This window comes from Cornus florida, unplaced genomic scaffold (genome assembly GCF_030987335.1).
Source record: "Cornus florida cultivar Cherokee Brave unplaced genomic scaffold, ASM3098733v1 CherokeeBrave_3.0.0_Hap2_Chr10, whole genome shotgun sequence".
Taxonomy (NCBI): Eukaryota; Viridiplantae; Streptophyta; class Magnoliopsida; order Cornales; family Cornaceae; genus Cornus; species Cornus florida.
The window spans coordinates 103,521,960-103,543,842 of NW_026775580.1; the positions used below are offsets into that span (position 1 = coordinate 103,521,960).

Sequence of the window (21,883 nt, forward strand, 5' to 3'; positions counted from 1 at the left end):
ATTTACAGATTCTGTAAAACCATTATAAAAGAAGGGTTCAGTACTATGATTGCCTATGTGGATGAACAAGTTACCAAGGGTACATTAAAAAAAAAAAAAAATTACAGTTCCTCCAGCATATGGGGAAGGTAACATCACTTGTTTCTAATGAAAATTTGAAGTCCAAATGAACCATTGCTCTTTCCACATTGCTCATAACAATAATTAATCATAAATTGGGTGTCCCAAAGTATAAATAAACTACTTCCTGAAACTAATTTCAGCCTACAATGGAACTGCAAAGCAACAATTAATCATAGATTGGGAGTCCCAAAGTATAAATAAAGTCCAAAATTGGGAGACCCAAAGTATAAATAAACTCCTCCCTGCAACTAATTTCAGCCTACAATGCCACTGCAAAGTAACAAACAAACTTCCATTCTCTACCTACATCACAAACAACTCAAATACTTTACTATGAAATCAAGCAGCAATAAAAATGGGAAGTACTTGGCTGAACCACAAATTGGCATGGAGGTCTTGTTCTATCACGTAAGCTAAATCAAAACTTAAAAGAAATCGGATGACTCAAAACTCGTTAAATGGGGGAGAGAAGAAGAGAAAAGGAGGATGGAGGACAAAAGCATTGTAGTTAAAATGTCTCCTTTTACCCTTTTCAACGCCACTGTCTGAAAAAACACAAGAGAGGGTGACCTGTCACAGTGCTCCTGAAATACAGTTAGTGCTCATAATACCAACAACTAATATTAAAATAATTAAAATCGTAGGTCTGACCAATTAATATTTCCAAGCCCATTGAAAATTAACTACGAAAAAAGTGTAAGATTCCATTCAAATAATACACCAAATTCGCAATCAAATCTTAAAATTAAAGTTTGCCTTAGTTCAAATCAGACATAACTTTTATACAGAAGGGAGTTGTTACAATTCAACAAAGTGTAGGCTTCATGAGCAAGTTCCAGAAAGTGGGGATGATAAAAATGGAAAAGAAAATTTGAACTACACATAAGAATGAACAATTTAAAAAATAGGGAAAGGAAACAAAGCACAGAACAGGCAAAACACCTCCCCTGTCCAATACTAAATCAAGCTAAACTGATGATTCAAATGAGAGAGAGAGAGAGGATCTGGTTGTACCTTACTATTCCAACATTCATTTACTCACCAGTTTGCAGCTGCGAATGTAGGGCTGATCAAACTTAATGTACTTGGTCCAGTATGATCGGTACTTGGTCATTGCCAACTCTAGCCATGGCTTCATGTTCCCATTGTAGTGTATAACAGCTGCATTCTCAATTTCTGACCGATCAACACTGGGATTATAACCCAGACCAAGCACATGCCACGTCTTCTCAAGAGGATGTGTCAGGCGATAAAATGTAATCAGTCCTGGAGGTAAAGTACCAAGCTTCCAGAGTTCCCTTTCTTCATTCTAATACCACCACAAGAACAGGAAGAAACAAAAGAAAGGAAAAATCAGAACATTTGGAAGATGCATTTCCTGTTATGCTTGTAGTGTAATTTAAAAAATAAAACCTGAGGAGGTGACACCAACAAATTTACTTAAAGACATGCCACTTACATCATGCCAAATAACTGCCCATAGAAGGACCGTGCTCATTTTAAAGAGGGGCAGGGGGAATCATTAACTGGAAAACCTCTTTTCTGGAATAACTACATCAAACTATGTATTTATCCAAAAGTCACGATATGACTGATTTTCAATAAAACAGTAACTTGCCAATGTCAACCCCACAGAAATTAAGCTACTCAAGCTGAAGGTACACATGAATGATTTTTACAAAAGAAAAAGAAAACACAGGACACAAAAGAGAAGGTTTATAGAACTAACCATATTCTGCCACTTGTGGTATATGCCAGTGATATCCTTCTTTTTCCACTCCTTAAGATCAAAAACGTTCATCCCATATGCCCAGCCACATGCATTGGGATCAAAATTTCTTGCAATATGAGGATTTGAAAAATTCAGATACTTATCAAAACGGTGAAAGCTCTCACCACAGGTTTCTACTGCACCATTCACTTGACCATGGAGATTAACCGACCACAATCCAGTCAAGTCTTTCTGGACAACAATATCGTCATCAAGAAACAGGATCTTATCCAACTTCGGATAAACCTGGGGAAGATAAAACCTGAGGTGGTTAAGCATTGAAAGATATTTTGGGTTCCTGTACTTAAGATTAGAAGAACCGGCAGAAAGAGTGGTGTGATGATCTGCCTTGAAATAGTATTCCTTCATGGCAGCAGACTCTAGCTGCCGTAAAACTGGGCAGTAGGATGAATTAAGCCACTTAAATTCATCAACATTTTCAACATGAATGGTGGCTTTTCCAGGAGGATTCGACAGAAACCACATATTCATGGCTCCATAGTTCAGCTTATCAGTAACAAGATGAAATACATGTTTCTCAGGCTCCTGCAATTCAGCCAAATGGCATATTCAGTCTAAAAAACTTGCATCTGAGCTACAATCTAAAACTATAATTCACAGTTTCTGAGCACATCGAAAATGTGAAAAATCCATAACAAAGTCAACCCACTGAAAAGAATGCTGATGCAAACAAAATTAAGATAGAGAACAATTCTGAAGGATTCAGAAACCTCATTTTACAATTTCTTTAAGAAGGTCAATTGTACAAACATCGGACTATTCCAGTATTTTTGCAAGCACATATTTGATGTGTGACCAATTAATCGTGAAAATATATACCAGAAAATGATGAGGCCTAAGTGGTCCAAGCATTCAGATTGAAAATTTCAACATACAAAAATCTGAAATGTAGACAGTAATTTTAAGGCATGTCACTATAAGTAAACAAAATCTAACAAATGAAAAGTACATGAGACAGCAGTGTCAAATGACAGTCCTTTACCTTCGCATTCATAATCGTTGAGTTAACCACAACTGATGCAGCCAAGACATTGTCAGAGAAGAGGGCATAATGATAAAGATTTGGATTTTCCAAATTCTCACTTCTGGGGAATCTTCTTTTCTCTGGCGGAAGGAGGTAGTATTCTATGGTTAAGCGAATAGATAAGCAATGGATTCCATTTGGAATTGTCTTGGCTGCTAACTGACTCAGAAATGTACTCTGCCTCTTCAAGCTCCGGACTTGCTCATCTGCAGATTGAAGCATTGCTCTAAGCTTTCCCGTGACCAGCTTGCAGTCATATAGTTGCTCTCTAGCCTTTGACAGCACTTGGCCCATAGCTTTTATTTTCTCGGATGGACTGTAAACATGTTTGATGTGGAATTAAATGAAAGTACCAGAACCGTCAATATGTAGCACAGGAAGAAATGCCAATGATAATAAATGCACAGATCCAGACTACCTGTGATGTAGATCAGCATCAGCAGTTGCCTCCCCTAAAGCGCGATGACTTTCTTTGAGTTGATTCTGTAGTTCTTTGGCCAAGTCGTGCTTGTTCTTCATATTTGCAATGCTTATATACACCCTAGCCATAATCATTTGATCTCGCACTAAATGTACTGTTATATCAGAGTTCTCATTCTCATTTTCTTTTCTCCATAAATTGTATTTCCCCAGAAATGCTGAGTCAACCGATTTTGAACGTTCAATAGCTGCATTTTCAAGTTTTACAATTACTTCATCATCTTGTTTTACCAAGCCAGCCACTCGCTTCTCGCGTCTTATCTCTCTCAATTGCTGCAGAAAAGCTTGAACAAGTAAAAATAAAACTCAACAGGATAACACAGTTTTTTTCTTAAATATATATATACACATTACACACACACATATAGAGAGAGAAAGACGACATAAGATTTCACAGATGTTTATTTCTTTATCTTCCATTTGGCAATTACCAAAAAGCACCATAATACTCCAGTTGGCAATTACCAGAATGCTCCATAATACTATGTCTTCAATATGTGAAGAACTATATATCAATCAAAGTATAAAATGCATCCATTAATGACATTTACCCTCCGCACTAGTCTGGCAGGTGTATCAACAAACTGAGAGTGGTCATCTGCAAGGGACAGGAGATTCATCTATCAGAATAAAGTGTAAGCAAAGCATAGTAAAATCTAAAATCAATATATTAAGAAGAAAGACTCTTTTTTCTTTTTCTTTTCTTTTTTTTTCATGGAAATTGATTCAGTAGAGATATTACCACCTGAAGAATCCTCCTGTTTGCTTCTACGAGCATCTTGTTTGATGTTTGCAGCTATTTGGTTTGGCTTTACACATCATGTATCATAAACCATAAGTTCACAAGAATAATCCATCATAAAAAGTGGAAAAGAAAACACACAAGCAAAAAATTCAAGGCAAAGCATGATAGTCATCCTGACCTCAGCAAAAGTGTTGTCATTCTCAACTGAAGATTCCTGACCAACAACTTTCCAAGAAGCAGACAGATTATTCCTTCTGAAGAACTCAAGACTCAGAGGTCCCAGATCATCTGTGTTGGCTGCAATGACATCAATTACCTAAAAACATGTTTAATCAGAGTTTAATATAACAGCAAGAAACTACAAAAACTGAGAAGGTAGATCACAATAACTGGATAAACTCATAAATAGGTCTTCATAACTTGAACTTGCCTCTCTCGAGAATAGAGATTTAAAGTGTTGCAAAGCCAGTCTCTCTCTCCAATCTACATCCTAAAACAACCAGTACTTTTTACTCATTAGATAAGAGAAGCATCCAGGAACTGCAATTCAAAATACACGGAGACAAAGAAGGCTACCTGTCCACCAAATCGAGTTGAAATATCATTTTGATCTGCAGAAGAAAAATTAGTTTACCATTAGCTGATATCTATTAATGAGTGAAAGAAATAGAATAGCACAAATTCACGAACCAGAATACAACATGTATTATCACATTAATGGAACATGTAAATAATGACAATTTTTATGAACGCTTAAATGTTAAACTTTTATATGTGAATTAACAAAATTAACATTTGGTAAATCAATTAATATTGGTCATTGGAAAATTTTGGGGCTTCTTTGTTTGTTACAGATTTTCCTGCGAGCGTGGGTGTTAATCCAAACCCTAACAACAAGAGATCAACAACTCAAAAAAGTTAGGAAAATGATTTGATCAGTTGTTGAGTTGTTATCATATAGAATAACACCCAAACTCACAGAAATATCTATAACAAATGAACAATCCCCAAAATCACTAAGGAACAATATTAGTTGTAATTCACCAAATCGGTAATGCAATAATTACACAAATAGATTGGGACACTCCTCCAGGAATTAGGGTAGACATGGGCACATGGTAGCCTATACTTCCACTACTTACTATAGCTCATGGAAGTAACACTCGGAGCATGATGCAGCCTTGAATTGGTTTTCTGGATAATCGCCCACAAGGATCCACTTCTCTAGCTACTTAAATCTTATTAAAGCTAAAGGATTCTAGCTGATGGAAGTACAGATTACGATGCAACCTTAAATTGAGGTTTTCTGCATAATCTTCAACAAGGATTATCTATACTTAAGCTCATTGCAACCTTCTAGAACTCCATTTTTTTCCTCAAATATTCACTTCTATTTCTTTTCTTTTTTTGATAAGTAATAATAAATTAAAAAAGGCGTTCAATAGGGGAACGCGTCCCATGGACACTTCTATTTCACTCCTCAAATTTTACCTGGAGTATGATATGCAACAAACTTTGACTAAATGAGAAAAAGAATAATTGAGGATTGTGTAAGAATGGAACCCTAAAGCAACAGCACAAGCAATGGACACATCAAAAAATTGATCCAATCATTGCAATGTACATTCAAAACAAGACTCGACAAAATTAAATTAATCAAGAACGCTAAAATGCCAAGGGTCAACAATGCCACCCCTTTCACTTGCCTTCAAGAATTCTTCTGCTCTCTAAGGACAATCCATGAAGACTATTAACATTTTAAAAATATAGACACAAAGCTTCAACCTACTATCACTAGAACCAAAAAAAACTCATGACATGAGCAACACTTAATAATCTGCCTTGTGTGGAGTTGACAGATCTAAGCAACATGGTAAAAACTTGAGGGGCTATGCTTAAACGAATATATGTACACATATTTTCCAATGACCAACACATGACATAAAAATTAGAAAGTTCCAACTTCCTAAATATGTGGCGAACTACCATGAGCTTTCTCCACCTCCATACCAGTTATATAAAGAAAGCACAGAAACAACAACCAATAAGAAAGAACTGGTGATAGATGTTAGATGCAGACTGAAAGATCTCATCTCTTTGTTGAGTTGAAAAGAGTATAATAACGTTAATATAGCCCCATACGCAGTACCAAGTCAAAATCAAAAGTTCATATATTTGCCCAAGGTTGTCAAGGTTTAAGATCTGTTTAAAGAAAGAAAAAAAATATTTAATTGCCAGGTAAAATATATATATATATATATACACACACACACACATACATACATATATATGTTTCTATTTTCAAAAGAATATGATAAAATTTATCACTATCAAACGTGATAAAATTTATAAAAAAAAACAAACAAACACTTGTAGATAATATTATCAAATACTGATCGCATCTCTTGTACATATATTAATTAGGCGATCAGATCGCGTAAAACCCTTGACGAAAAGAAGTAGGTGTGTATCTTATGAAGCATTACTAACTTTGACCTTAGAATAAAAAATTGAAAGTTAACCAAGTGGGGAAAAAAGAAGAAGAAAAAAAAAGAACTATCCAACTACTTAAAATGAAAACAACTACAAAAACTATCCAACTTCTTACCAACTAAAGCATAACCAAAACAAACGTATATAGTACACATATCCATCACAAACTCTCCAACAAGGGCCAGAAGAAACTTTAGTAAGCTTGCAGCTCACCAACATTCAAAAAAACCAAGCTTTAAGTCCTATAGTTGGTTCTGCTTATTTAAGCTCTTTAAGTGTATACCATTAGTATTTAGAAGAAAAATATGAAAGAACCTCAACGATCATGATAACAATATAATTTTATCTACTCTTCCACTCTTTCATAATAAAATATGTAGGTGTCTTAAAAGTACTGGCTCGTTTTCTTCTAAAGCTCATCTTAGGTTCCTCAATAAAAATAACAATTCCTGTACTTTCCAATTGGAAGTTGATATGGAAGGAAAAGGCCCCAAAAATTACATGCTTATACTCTGTTAGTCACTCATACAACGTTTTTAAACTGAAAATGGTGCTGAAAAGATACAAAAAGAAAGGCATGAATCTGCGGAAATATAAAGTTGCACTAATTGAAAATAAAATGAGAATGAATCCTTCAACATGATTTGGGCATGTTACAGAACTGGTATAAAGAAAGAAACATGTTCTAAGTTGAATGTGCTAAAATGGCAAGAGGATGACCAAAAAACAGAGGCTATATAGGAAAGGAAACAATTGCCAAAGGATCAACTGAGGATAAGATTTTATCACTTCACAGAGTCAATAGTAGATGTGTATCTATATATCTATCAAACAGCCAGTAGATGAGATAAAGACTTGTTGATGGTGGCATCTTTTTATGATCAGAGGGACATGTTATTAGGGTGTTCCCAAAGCTAATGGAAAAAGCCCAGCCATCGATGCAATGGTTTGTGTCCCATCAGAAGTGGTCTTCTTCTCTTTACAACTTTAGTTGGATTAACAGGTCAACCAATAAGGAGGCTAAGTTCTAGGCCAAAGAGGAAGCCAGGACACGCTCTCACAACCACTTACTTGCCTGATGTATTAGTGGGTGATCTTAGATCTTGTATCGTTTTTCTGCTTCTGTTTTTATGACTAACTTTCTTTTCTTTTTTAGGTTAATGTCATATCAACTGCAAGGGGTCGGCTCAATTGGGTAAGAACTTGGCCCTAGTGCCTTAGGAAGCATCAGGTCTAAGGTTCAACTCCTCTTGGGTGAGGAAGAAAAAGAAAAAACGTCATTTCTAATAGAATGAAAAAGAAAATGGAAGGGAGCACAGATTGAATTCGAACCAGCCTCCTTCTAGGTTATATACTTATTTCATTTTTCATGGCTAAATAGTAAGGTATTCTGACATTTTAATATCCAAGGTTCAGTGGCATGAATTACAAAGAATGCAAAAAAACTAATTGTATTAGAAGTGGGCACTCCGTTCTAGAGTGCCAAAAGAAGGCAAAGGATAATATTGTCAATTAAAAATTTATCTGGTATTTAAAGGAATTTTAAATAAGATATTACCAAACATTTTTTTCTCTTTTAATTCCTTTTAAACGAAGTCCTTAATACATATACCTTCCCAAGGAAGGACTTGGGTGTCAAACCAACCGCTCCCCCTCCTTTTGCCGAGATCTTGTGAATATAATTACAGGCAGGAAGAATGCTTCTTATTATCATAATATTCCACCAGGCACCTCAATGGAAGTACTTTTATGGAATTGTGTGGGCTCCCCTTCCACTTGATCTAACAAGTTAGCAAATATCTTCTTGCCTTATCTTAAATCCACTTATTATATACCGACTTAAAACTTAATAGTTTGTATATGCGTCTATGAACAACACACATATCCCTTATACATTTATTTATACATCTTAATAATTCATACTTTAGGCAAGTATTATTCGTACTCTCTAAATGCGAAAATCTAAGATGTTGGCCACGGAAACTCCTACAAATTTTTAAAAAAATCTCCCATTCTTTTTAGGAAAAGCAATTGTTTGACCTTTAATATAGCTCAAGTAAACAACTCCACAAACCCTTATATCCTTATTACTTGTGACTGAATACATGAATCCTTGTTCACCATTCAGCTCTTTATCTAGGGCCATATCTTTTGGTAAATTGTACACTACCTAGCTTTTCTTATCGGCACAACCCACATTCTCCTTTTACTTCCTAGTAGAAGTGTATTTAATTTAACTGTCAAATGACAAACCCTGCTTCATTTTTTTTTTATAAGTATCAACCCAGTTTAAAAGGTATCTATCAGCCATCTCAATATCATTAAACATAGCAAACCAAAGGACTGCATCTCCCTGTCATACCATTCTCCAAAACATGCTGCAAGGGAACCATATCAGATTGTGCACTTCTCCTTACCTAAGAAGCACGGACACGGATACGGGACACGGATACGACACGACACGGACACGGCGACACGGCAAATCCAAAAAAATTAGGACACGGACACGGCGAATAGTATATATATATATATATATATATATCAGCATTAATAATTTAAAAAAAAAAAACACTGATATGTTTAGGTTGGAATATATATATATATCACTGATATGTTAGTATATATATATATCAGCATCTTTAGGACACGGACACGGCGAATTGTGGCATCTTTAGGTTAGTATATATATATATATCAGCATCTTTAGGGTAGTACAAAACAAAAAATATAACATATCAACATTAAAAATTTAAAAAAAAAAATCCAGAAAAGTGTGTCCGAGCCGTGTCTGAGCCGTGTCCGAGCCGTATCCGAGCTGTCCGAGCCGTGTCCGAGCTGTCTGAGCCGTGTCCAAGCCGTGTCCGAAAATTAAAAAAAATTAAAAAATTCTAGACACGTTTTTTGGCGTGTCCGACACGTGTCGGGGCGTGTCCGACGAGTGTCCGTGTCCAACACGTGTCGGACACGGATTCTTCGCCCATTTTGGAGTGTCCGTGCTTCTTAGCTCCTTACAAACCCATTTCAAGCGCTCAAGTGATTAAGCAATGGTGTATTTTTATTTTTAGATAGGTAGGATACCATTAAAGGCGCTCCCAAGAGAATACAAAAATGGCCAAAGGCGGCCACCTATACTTTTAAGCTATCCACAAAATCCACAAGATCCCCTATTGATTTATAAATTCCACCCACTGAGTACAATTTTCTAGTGCTACTTATAGTTGCTTGCAGTTTTGTAGGAATTTCATTTTTTTGTCATTTGCAAGTCTCAAGTAATAAAAGAATTCATTATTTTGGATCCACAGCTTGATCATAAGTTTCTCTGTGCCAACCTCATTTTATTGACAATTCATCTAGGTTGCTGTTAAAAAAATGGAATACAACTTGCTATGAAATAAGGATCGAATAGGAACTTATGAGAACAAAGAGAAAAATTAATGACAAGAAAAATAAATAGGCACATACACAAACGAGACAAGGATTTACGTGGTTCGGCTATACCTACGTCCACGGAGAGAAGACAAAACAATATTTCACTATGGAAATAAAGAGATACAAGGCAAAGTGGCTCACACCCAAAAACCCAATTACACCCAAACTCTCTCACTCTCTAACTGATATTACAAACTCACTCAACTGATGATCTTAGATGCCTTTCATCAAGTGTGTGCAAGGCTATATATAAGCCCAAAAATACTTAGTGTCCAAGTATATATCAAAGCTTCCTTAGGAAGCCAAATGGCACTTGTTGCCCAAGAATTTCTAAGCTTCCTTTGGAAGATAATTTGGAAGCTTCACCATCACACTTCTTTAGCCAATATGTAAGCCTTGTGTAATTGGGTTGTAATAATTTTTGAGCCACATAATACAACAAATCTCCACCTTGGCCAAAAATTCCAAATGAGCCACTATATCTCCGCCAAACAACCTGTCTTCTCTACAAAACAAATTAATTAAGAATTTTAGTTAAGTTTGAGTCATCCTCAAACTTAAACCTCGGGCTCTCATTCTTCAACCCATGCATGTCTTGCGCAGCCACAAGCATACCTCCAGTATTTCTGTCAAATTCTAAATGCTTACCAAAAGCAACCTCGGAAACTCTAAATTTGACATCTCCTTTAGCAACCTTCTCCAACCATCCACAAACCACCGGTTGATAATGAAAAGTCATCTTCTCACCCTTGTGAAGAATAGGACGTCCTTGATTTTTTCTCGCATTTCTATTGTGACCAACTACTTACCGCCCACGGATCTTAATGGCACTCGAATGGACTATCTCATTGCCACCAAGATTATTGCAAGTCAATATCAAACCTGTCCTCATGGGTCTGCCACCCTAACAGCTGCAATTTCAATTGCCATCTGAAAACGGATTTCATTCTCCCACCACGTTGTGTAGTCCCCTCGCAACTCTTTTGAGAACTAGGATCGTAACTCCTCTTTCTAACTCTTCTTTTGCCAAGACCCGAATGCAGATTTTTGCTAACTGTAGAAAACCCTGTAGAAGCTCCACCGGTTACTGTATTCCCTTGGAGAATATACAAATTTTTCACCTTGGTGCCCTGTAGCACCACAAGAGAATCCATGACGACCATCATTACTCCACCCTCTATTACAACCTTGTAACCTCTGGAGTCTAGCACACCTATTGAAATAAGATTCATCTTCAGATCCGGTACATGTTGCACATCTGACAATGTTCTCACCAACCCATTGTGTGTCTTGATCTTGACTATTCTAATTCCCAAAATTTTGAAAGCTTTCCTGTCCGCCGTCAAAATCAAACCACCTTTCACCTCTTCAACCAGAATCAATAATCCAACTATTATTAAATGACATACCTGAACACAAGGTTGTCATGAGAACATATTCGTCACTTTCCGAATCACTCGTTGTAGCAGTTGCCACAGAAGCTGCTTCTTAAACCTTCTCTTTGTCATTCTCATTCTTTGCCTTTAGTTTGGGACAGTGCTTGATGATGTGCCCTATCTCGTGAGAGTAGTAACATTCTACATTTTTATGAGATCTAGATTTGCCCCTACTACCAGAACTCTTTGTCTCACTTTCGCCTCTTACAAATAAATCCTCCGCCTATTCATCTCCAATATTTCCAGACACCTTTTTCCTCAACTCCGAAGAGTTCAATGAGGATTTAATATCCTCCATACCAATAGTGTCTTTTCCATAGAGCAATGTGGTAACAAAATACTTATAGGAAGGAGGCAAAGAACACAACAAAATCAGGACTTGATCCTCGTCATCAATTTTAATATCAGTATTTTTCAAATCCATAATAACAGAATTGAAATTATCAATATGCTCCTTAAGAGGCATACCTTCTTTCATACAAAAGGTGTAAAGTCTCTGTTTCAGGTAGAGTCTGCTAGTGAGAGACTTCGTCATATACAAACTCTCTAATTTCAGCAATAACTTTGTCGTCGTGTCTTCATCAATAACTTCACGCAGCACCTCATCAGCTAGATTCAAAAGAATCGCAGTGCGCACATTTTCATCGACTTCATCCTTGTCTTCATTTGGACATAGTTGTTGACAACTTGTCCTTCCCGAACAACACCTTCTTTAGACCTTGCTGAGTCAGTAAGGCCTGCATCTTAATGCACCAAAGACTGAAGCTAATCTTGCCATCAAATTTATCAATCTCGTATTTGGTCGACATATCAAAAAACTTCCCAAAATATTTGTTGGTGAATAGTACCGTATTTGTGAACAGTACCCGAATATTATATGTGAACAGTACCGTACGTATGAACAATGCCGGTGAATAGTATTGTACATGTGAACATTATTTGTACACAATACACAAACCCAAGCTCTGATACCAGTTTGTTACGAAGTAAGGATCGAATAGGAGTTTATGAAAACAAAAAGAAAAATTAATGACAAGAAAAATAAATAGGTATACACACAAACGAGACAAGAATTTACGTGGTTCGGCTATGCCTACGTCCACAGAGAGAAAACAGAACGATATTTTGCTATGGAAATAAAGAGATACAAGGCAAAGTGACTCACACCCAAAAACCCAATTACACCCTAACTCTCTCACTCTCTAATTGATATTACAAACTCACTTAACTGATTATCTTGGATGCCTTTCATAAAATGTGTGTAAGGCTATACATAGCCCAAAAATACTTGGTGTCCAAGTATATTCAAAAGCTTCCTTTGGAAGCCAAATGGTACTTGTTGCCCAAGAATTTCGAAGCTTTCTTTGGAAGCTAATTTGGAAGCTTCACCATCACACTTTTGTAGCCAATATGTAAGCTTTGTGTAATTGGGTTGTAATAATTTTTGAGCCACATAATACAACACAACTGTTGGTTATTAATTACAAATTCCTTAAACAATTCATATCTCTCTGTAAAATGAACAACAACAATGCGGCCCTTGACACACGGGTCTTTAGACTTGGGCTACTCTCTAAGGTGTAAATGGAGAGAAGTCCTAGATTTATTAGTGACAAAAAAACTGAATACAGTAGTTTTTTTATACAATCTAGAAGACAAAAAATTACCGTGGCTCCACTCAGCAACTATAGAAACAAGTAAAAGCATTCCAATAACATTTGCACGAGTTCCACTAATCAATTGGGCATGACTTGACCACTAAACAACATAGAATCCTCTTTTTCTAAACTCAAATCATGTAAATTAATCAAATTTGAAGTCCTAGTTCAGAGTGAAATCTACACTGAAACTGAAAATCAGAACCATGTGTACATACATACATACATCCCATATGAATCTATAACTTTAACAGAGTGAAATCTACACTGAAACAGAAAATAGAACCATGTGTACATACATATGTATATATATAAATAGATTACTAACCAATCGGAGTTGCGATATAGAGTCCTCTTCCAACGAAGAAAATCAACGGCGCGAGAACTGAGAAAAAAATGAGAATTGCGATCGGAAAACGAGACCCACCGACGCTATTCCTATGAATGCCCGTACCGTGTAGTCCACTCTTAATTGCCATTTCCTATCAAAAACTTGAAAGATAGAGATATAGGGGTTAGTAGAGAAAGTAGAAATAGATACAGATAAATAAAAAGTAAAAACTTCATGTTTATGTGTGGATAGAGAATGAAAATTACGATGAAATTTCAAGATCTTGAGAAACCACAATTTATGAGCATTGCTAATTTAAGCCCATTAGCAAGCATCAGAAAGATCGAATCTATATATATAAGGTTTGAATCGTGTGTATGTAAGAGAGAGACAGAGATGAGATGTGGGAGGATGAAAAGAAATGCAGGGTATAGTGTGTGTTATACAGTGGCAATCGAACAATCAGTGGTGAGGAAGAAGTGTGTATAGACAGAGAGATTATCGGCGACCCTGGTGTGTGTGTGACAGAGAGAGATCTGAAGTTTCGGGTATGGTTTCTCTCCTCTTTCAAGTTTCTACTTTCTTCGATATGGTCTTCCTTCTTTCTAGTTTCTTGACTTGTATATATTTTCCTTTCGGTTTAATTTGCTATAAATACGACGTCGTGCTGACAATTATTTTTTTTAGGGGTAGTGCTAGCAATCTCAAACTAAATTATTCAAAATAAAAAAATCTCAAACTAAATTCTAATATTATTTTCTTATGTATATTTTATATAAATACATTATATTTAATTTTCTTTTCAATTTCCTTTATTTAAATTTAATTTATTGTATGAACACTTTTGAAAAATTAAATTTTCAAGAAATTATTTGTAATTTATTATTAAACTTTTTGTGTTTAAGAGTAATTTAATCTTAAATTAATTCAAGATCATATATAATTTTTAGTGTGGAAATTGACTATATGGGCCAAAAATCTCAGAGTTGCAAAGAGTTTAGAAATGGAAGGATAGGATGGATGGAACTGAGTACTAAGGGTTGAAGGTTAAGCTCACACACCCAAGTTGCAGCCCTCTTTTCCTGCTTTTATTTCTTACAAAGAAATAAGAATATGCATTTTAAGCAAAAAAAATTCCCCAAGATGTCTTGGGTTTCAATTTACTCATTTTTGGAATATTATAAAAGCCGTTAGCGGAAACCATATAGTTTTTTTTTTTTTTTTTTTGGGGGGGTGGGGGGGCATAATTTTTATTTTTTAAAAATAAAATAAAATAAAGACTTTGTTTACTTTTAAAACAATTCTAAAAAAATTCAGATAACAGAAACTATTTTTCTAATACTATAAAAGAAAGAGAGTTTTTTATACTGTTTTTTATTTTCAATTTTTTAAAAACAAAAAACTTACATTTTTATAATTGAGTTTTTAAAAAACCGAACGAGTTTTTTATTTAATTTTCTATTTTCAATTTTTTTAAAACAGAAAACTATTCAAGGAGTTACAATCTGACCCTAAGTTTTCAAACTAATACCAAAAGCGTCTCCCTAACCATTCTACTCTTCTCATTGCGCTGTTTTCAAAATCATATGTTACATCCACGTCACGTTCAACATATTATTAGGTTACATCACCCTTGAAGGAATGCAAAACCAGAATAAAACGACTCGTTCATTTTCCGTAGAACAAATGAAGAATACCCATCTAACTACTGTTACAAACCAAAAAATATGATCCAACGGAAAACTCCAGATGGACTGTGGTGTTTCAAAACAAATATATGTGCTTAATATGAAGAAATCTTGGCAAAAAATATGAGCCCGGAAAAGCTCACTTTTCTCCTAGTGACATCATTGCAGAACTTGCATCAGAAATATTCGGAACATGATAGGAATTCAAGGAAATTAACAAAGATTTGGCAATTAAAGATCGTCGGGGAAAAAAACATCTCACAATACCAAACACAGTATAAAACATTATTTGCCCGCTTTACATTTCGAAGTAGAACCTTAGATATCCATACTTATCCATGCATAAAACAGTCTATCACTTTTTATCATGAAACAGATGGGATGTATTGACCTAACCACACCACGGGCAACCGAAACAGAGTGTACTCAACAAGTTGGATAGATTCAATGTAGAATTGCCACATCCAAGTAATCTCCAATCTGTGGACGTATGTTAATACAAGTTAGAATTGACTACAAGGAGTACAGATCTTTTTATTATTATTATTTTATTTTATTTTTTTGGGGACGTTCTGGTAATTCAAAAGAAATCAAGTCGTTTTACCCGGAAGCTAAGGTCACCCAATTGCCTCTTGCCATTGTCTGGTCGTCTCCCATTTGGATGAGAAAAAGTTCTTCCCACCTTGATGACACAATAGAGAGTTCAACAATCAACGCATAACAATGCTTTTACACTAATAACATGATTTGGCGTGGAAACCAAATTGGTCATTTTTTATTCTCAAGTTGATATATAATAGTATTTTTAAATTAAGCCCGGATATCAACCACAAGCATATATGAAAAATCAATCCAAATGCATTTATTCCACCATGCATATAATCACATTGGATAAATATGTTTTACAATACAGACCATGTTTAGAAGTCAGACCAGATTTTTCTTTTTTATTTTAGCCTAATTTGTCAATTATAGAGACAATTTTAAATGCTAAGGAATAATTGAACTAGGAGACACCTAAATTCAGGAATTAACTGGGAAACTATTTTAATGCCAGCAACGTGTTCAGTCCTAAAAATGATTAACAAATATCACACGATTTAGCAGCAAAAATAAGATTATGAAGAAGAGGAAAATGTGGTTATGGGTTTTCAAAAAAAAACAAGCAAAATTGAAGACAGATTGAGAATTATTTGCAGCATTCACAGTACTTCAGTGATGAAACCTTGTGAATTGTTTGTATCTGAATTAGGTTTAACTGCTTTAGATGAGGTTAATGACAGTTACGAAGATTTAGTCTCAAATCTACTATTTTTAATATTTGATGAATTTAGTCATAGGGCTTTGTATCTTCTGAATCTATATCAATTCATTAAATTATTTAGTTATTCTTCACTCTCTTTTTACATGTCACTGCCAGAGGCCTAATAACTTGAACTGTATTCAAAATCCCAACTAGCTCTAAGTAACCCAAATTATATATATATATATATATATATATATATATATATATATATATATAATTTGGGTTACTTAGAGCTAGTCGGGATTTTGAATACATATATAAGTAATAAAGTTACATATACTTGATAAGAAAATGTGAATGCAATGTAGTAGTTTCTCAAATGTAGGGAAAAAATTTCATGAAGGTTTCAATGGTTTGTAGTTACATAAGATTTAGTATCAAAATAATTATGTTAATACTACTGAAGTTGTAGGCTTGTAGCAAAAACTCTCTGAAAGAAGGAATTGAACAATTTAGGGGTACAGATTTCACAAATGCGTGAAAGAACCGATTTATAGACATGTGTGCAATTTAATTGACAAAAGATGCATAATCGCCCATCAGACATCAAAACACTAGGAAGAAAAATCAACACAAGTTCATGTGCACATGCATATGGCTGCAGGATCAACAAATACACACACATGCACACACACACGGACAAACACAGAGAGAGAGAGAGTGTGTGAGATACCTCTTTAACCACGAAACGCCCACTTTTATCAGGATATACGAAAGCAAAGGACAATTCTGCGTCTCTTCTTCTTGCATCGGGAGCTACCTCTTTAACCTGCAAAGAAGCACAAGAAACTGAAATTGGCATGTTAGAAAACTAAAAGGACTAGTGTTTACTGTTTAGCAGGTTTCAGAACAGCTCCATCATCTTGTCTCCAACAACACATCCTTCTCCTCAAACCAACTCCAACAGGCCATTTGGATGCCATATTTCTACAAAATCCTTGGCAATCATATCATCACAACCACAACTTACTTATTTCTATTAAATCCTCGGCCCTCATATGCATCTCACAACCTCAACTGACTTTTTTGTTCTCATTCGATTATCGCAATACATTAATTATCCATCACCATCCTCTTAGATGATTCCTCATATTGTTTTGAATTAGTGCCACCTCTTCTTACAGATGCATTCTTTTTTATTTTATCACTAATTGTGTTGTCATTCATCCATCTTAAAATTCTCATTTTAACTACCCTAATTCTGTAACCATGTTGGTTACTTGGCTCTTTAATTTCAAACATAGTACTCCCTCCGTCTCAAATTAAATGTCCACCTTTCCATTTTTGGCTATCTCAAAATAAATGTCCCATTTGAAAAGTCAAAGTAATACTTTTTGTAACCTTCTGCCAATTTAACCTTCTTACATTGAACTTATAAAAAGGAAACCATCACATCTTGTGGACCCACTATGGACATATTTGGGAATTCATTCACTACCAATACAATAAAAAAATATTAAAACTCATCCTCTTACAAAGTTAGATTCCCAAAAAGGGACATTTAATTTGAGACGGAGGGAGTATATAATAAAGCAAAACCAATCTTACTACCATCTTGTACCTTTTCTTATAACTTGATAAGTTGGTACGAATTGAAAGGTCAGATGACACTCCATAAGTCATCTCCACTTCATCCATCCTAATCTAGCTCAATGGTGAACATAATCCTCAATTTTTCCTACTATTATTCCATATGAAAAATCAATCAAATAAAAAAGGGCACTTTTATCTGTATGTCATCAAATTTCAATGTACTCTGATTTTTACTACTATGTTTACTAAAATGAAAACTCATAAACTCTACCTTACTCACTAACCGAAAAAGTTCAAATTCTCTGGTATTTCTTCAAGTACTAAATAAAATTTAATCTTTATGACAATGCATTAGGTAATCATATCAAACATATGCGAGAACTCATATTTTAACAGACTATAAGGCTTACCTCAACACAGAACTTGTATCTCAGCTGAATATAAGGCTCACCTCTCCTTTGGAGAGACAAAAGATTCACTTATGATTCGTTTGGTTGAAGGGATGGAAAAATTGATGGAAGATGTAGGGGGAGGGATGGATGACGAATCCCTAGGGAAGGAAAGGTGTCTCTCCCATTTTTTGTTTGGTTGAATGGAATGAATAGTAGAAAGGATGGATGAGTGATACTTTTTTTTGTTTGGTTTGAAGGGAAAGAGAGTTTTTATATATTTTTTACCAATATACCCTCGCTGTATAAAATAATAAAAAGTAGATATCCATCTGAATTTTTTTGAAAAGCTTAAAATTGGAAATTGTATATGTGTAGTAGTTATTCATTATCTCTCTCCTCCTCCTCCCCTAAAATTGGGCGGATACAAAAACAAAAAGAAAGGAGGGATGCTTCATCCCTTCCTTCCTCCCTCTCTTCCCTTCCCTCCAACCAAACACGAAAAGCTCCATCCATCCCTCCTCTCATCCATCCCTTCTCAATCCTTCCCTCCAACCAAACATAGCATTAAGCTAAAACTTGGATTTCATATCCAAACTTCCTTGTATCATTGGTTTGGATTTAGACATTACCCAAACTTGTCAGAATCCAAATTAATAGGCCTGACTATTTTTCACCAACTCACTTAATATAACGAAAGACAACTGGAATCGCCATACACAACAAACCTCTCAGTGGAGGTCTCGAAAATTCCATATGCAAGTACAAAAGGGACAACCACCCAACATGAAGATAATAGACCTTCATATTGCATCAATTGTAGTTGCACATCATAACAGTAGGCCCCTTCTCCCATTTCCTCCCATAAAACTTTTATGGTAGTTTCTACATCTATAATCCCTCCCAACCTCTTACCAAAACTTAGACAGACTAAGTGGTCCTATGTCAATTTCAATGGATTTACAATTTCAATGACATAAGCATGAAGTTGTTAAAGAATATCTAGAAAATAAACTTAAAGGTACGTCCGTTGCCATATACGAAAACACAAAGAACAAGAATAAAAGGACAGCAATGAAAACTAGGCGAATGGCACAACATTTCAAGATACCAGATCAGTTAACTCACGAAGAGTAGCATCCTTCCATGTATAAATTTGGACCTCATCTTTCGGCTCCTTGCCCCTCACTGCAAAATCTGTATCAGAATGATGACCACCAGTCTGTAGAATTCAAGAGATACAAAATGGTCCTCTCAGTTTTTAGTTTACATCTAGAACAACTCTGAATTTATGTTTACATTTTGTACAAACTAAAAATAAGTGTATTGCACATACCTTTGTGAAAACGCGAAGCAGCAAAGGACAGGTCTGCATATGAATGAAAAATAAATGATCAATATGCATAATAAATACTTCAATAACAACAACAAAAAAATAAATAATCAAAATACAGAAGTCACAGTCCATCACTAAGAGGGAACAATAAACCATGTGTCATTATGTACCTAATATCAGAGAGAGAGTGACAATCACAGAGTAGGCGACTAGAAAACATGCGACTTTGATAGATTAAAATACTAAACAAAGTGCCTAGTGCCCAATTTTAAAAAATCCCATACTCATCCTCTCTTTGCTTGGTAGGTTTTCCTTTCATTTATTAAGGAAATTCGGGTTTGTTTAGAAACGCTCTTTTATTTTGTTTCTCTTCTTCATTTAAGTACAATTCTCCTTGCACCAGATTTCTCTAGTTTTAGATATAATTACTACCATTTATGTTGCACAAAATCACACTTATATAATGAAATAAAAAGATGGTGTTTTCTTACAGTGTGCATGTGACTCCTAATCCCATATAAAACTCAATCTGAGGGACCCCTCTAACTTCTGCTCATTTTTCATTTACTTCCTACCAGCCTTTTTTGGGATTTTCTTTACAAAAAAGAGAGCGCGCGCGCACATGGTTCGCCATGTTAGGGAAAGGCTTTGTTTAGTTGAGTTGGATTGAGTTTAGACCTAATTCTTACATAATTTTATCAACTTGCTTCCTCCAGTGTACATTGTTTCCCCAAAGTAATATACATAAATAATTAAATAACAGTTGCCCGAATTATGAAAAACCCCACTACAAATCAATGAAATCATGCATAATTTCATTCCATAAACAAAGTGTTACTGCTATCAAATACATAAGTTCGAATCCAATCCGTGAAATTATAACAAGAAACTCTATAATAAATAAATAAATAACGGTAATGTTAAAACTTGAACTAAACTCCCCCACGCGTACACAGAAACCCTAGAAAAGCAAAAACCCACAGATATAAATATATAAACACATAGACACAAGTATGGACACAATATGTGTGAATCTATGTATATATGTGTGTGTATGTATATATATATATAGAGAGAGAGAGAGAGTTAGGAATGGACGCGGACCTTCTCGCGATCAACGGGTGCCAAGTGATGGTCAACTTTAGGCGGAAGAGGAGGAGGGGCCCTGGCGGAGGGAGGAGGAAGTCTTCCAGCTCTTCTTTGCATTTCTGCCATCTCTTCTCTTCAGATTCTCTCTCCTTGCTTCACACTCTTTTGCTTTCTCTGTATTCAATCATCTATGACTGTAATAGGGCATTTACACCAGATTGGGGCTCACTCAGCCGGGTTGGAGGCCCAACCCGACATAGACAATGTTTAACCTAACTCAATTCTAACCCGATTTCAATTCTAACAACTCTAACTACTCTTATGTCTATCCTTTTATTTGTAACCTCGCGTTTACAATTGATTGTGAGATTTCGAGATAAAAAGTTGGGTTTTACACACATGGTCAATTCAAAATTTAATGTGATTAGTTTTGAATTAAAATAATCTCAGACACATAAAAATTTTAAATTTTATTACAAATTTTTAATAAATTACAAATAAAAATTTAAATTTTTCAAAACTTTCAAGTGTTAACTATTAACCTATAATAAATTAAATTTTAAATAAAGAAAGCTAGAAAAAAAAAATGTCAATCATATTTAAAATATTATATATGATGTATTTAAAATATATATATATATATAAAGAATATTAGAATTCAGGTTCGAACTATTATCACATTGACTTAAGTCCAATCCTAATTAAGTTCAGGTTAAAATTTTCAACCCATACTCAATCCTATTATAAAAATGGTTACTCATGCTTGTAAAAAAATCAAGTTAGGCTTGAGTTAGGTTCGAGTTGCCCGGTCCAAGTTGCATCCGTAGGCTATGTTAGTATTTTTAGGCAAATCTTACTATGTATTTGATAAATAATAAATAAATAGTTGATAAATAATTATCAAAATAACACAAAGATTGGAAATTTTTAATAATTAAATTCAAAGTAAAAGGTCCTTCTGTAAATATCTACTTAAATTATTTGTTTTGTTTGGGGAAATAAAAAGTTTGAAGAAAATTATAGAAGAATAT

The 21,883-nt window shown here is 34.9% G+C and overlaps 2 protein-coding genes across 5 annotated transcripts; both read right to left on the reverse strand.

Moving 5' to 3' along the window:
- Positions 1 to 802: 802 nt before the first annotated feature.
- Positions 803 to 14,128, reverse strand: LOC132276580 (polygalacturonate 4-alpha-galacturonosyltransferase-like). 3 transcript variants are annotated; one of them, XM_059778063.1, is made up of 11 exons: positions 13,778 to 14,128; positions 13,509 to 13,662; positions 4,741 to 4,775; positions 4,595 to 4,654; positions 4,343 to 4,480; positions 4,162 to 4,228; positions 3,971 to 4,017; positions 3,358 to 3,692; positions 2,898 to 3,255; positions 1,853 to 2,440; positions 803 to 1,432 (listed from the first exon to the last, which is right to left on the reverse strand). In XM_059778063.1, the coding sequence occupies exons 2-11, from the start codon at positions 13,657 to 13,659 to the stop codon at positions 1,154 to 1,156; spliced, it is 2,058 nt and encodes a 685-aa protein (XP_059634046.1). In that variant the 5' UTR covers positions 13,660 to 13,662; positions 13,778 to 14,128; the 3' UTR covers positions 803 to 1,153. The 3 variants fall into 3 exon arrangements, with proteins under 3 accessions (XP_059634046.1, XP_059634045.1, XP_059634047.1); XM_059778062.1 differs by having other exon boundaries at positions 13,509 to 13,672; XM_059778064.1 differs by having other exon boundaries at positions 4,165 to 4,228; positions 13,509 to 13,672; positions 13,778 to 14,127.
- A 1,274-nt stretch (positions 14,129 to 15,402) lies between these two features.
- Positions 15,403 to 21,044, reverse strand: LOC132276581 (histone deacetylase complex subunit SAP18-like). 2 transcript variants are annotated; one of them, XM_059778065.1, is made up of 6 exons: positions 20,868 to 21,044; positions 19,764 to 19,796; positions 19,556 to 19,649; positions 17,179 to 17,294; positions 15,804 to 15,881; positions 15,403 to 15,679 (listed from the first exon to the last, which is right to left on the reverse strand). In XM_059778065.1, the coding sequence occupies exons 1-6, from the start codon at positions 20,976 to 20,978 to the stop codon at positions 15,644 to 15,646; spliced, it is 468 nt and encodes a 155-aa protein (XP_059634048.1). In that variant the 5' UTR covers positions 20,979 to 21,044; the 3' UTR covers positions 15,403 to 15,643. The 2 variants fall into 2 exon arrangements, with proteins under 2 accessions (XP_059634048.1, XP_059634049.1); XM_059778066.1 differs by having other exon boundaries at positions 17,179 to 17,274; positions 19,539 to 19,649; positions 20,868 to 21,042.
- Positions 21,045 to 21,883: the final 839 nt, after the last annotated feature.

What these genes read in the sequence shown, in the direction of transcription:
- LOC132276580 (XM_059778063.1), bottom strand. Translation starts at nt 13,659, where the DNA reads ATGGCAATTAAGAGTGGACTACACGGTACGGGCATTCATAGGAATAGC. An exon ending in CTATATCGCAACTCCGATTG is followed by an intron (nt 4,776 to 13,508) that starts GTTAGTAATCTA and finishes TTTCTTCTGCAG; the next exon opens with ATCAAAATGATATTTCAACT. An exon ending in GATGCTGATCTACATCACAG is followed by an intron (nt 3,256 to 3,357) that starts GTAGTCTGGATC and finishes ACATGTTTACAG; the next exon opens with TCCATCCGAGAAAATAAAAG.
- LOC132276581 (XM_059778065.1), bottom strand. Translation starts at nt 20,978, where the DNA reads ATGGCAGAAATGCAAAGAAGAGCTGGAAGACTTCCTCCTCCCTCCGCC. An exon ending in TGCTTCGCGTTTTCACAAAG is followed by an intron (nt 19,650 to 19,763) that starts GTATGTGCAATA and finishes TGAATTCTACAG; the next exon opens with ACTGGTGGTCATCATTCTGA. An exon ending in ATGGAAGGATGCTACTCTTC is followed by an intron (nt 17,295 to 19,555) that starts GTGAGTTAACTG and finishes TGCCAATTTCAG; the next exon opens with TTTCTTGTGCTTCTTTGCAG.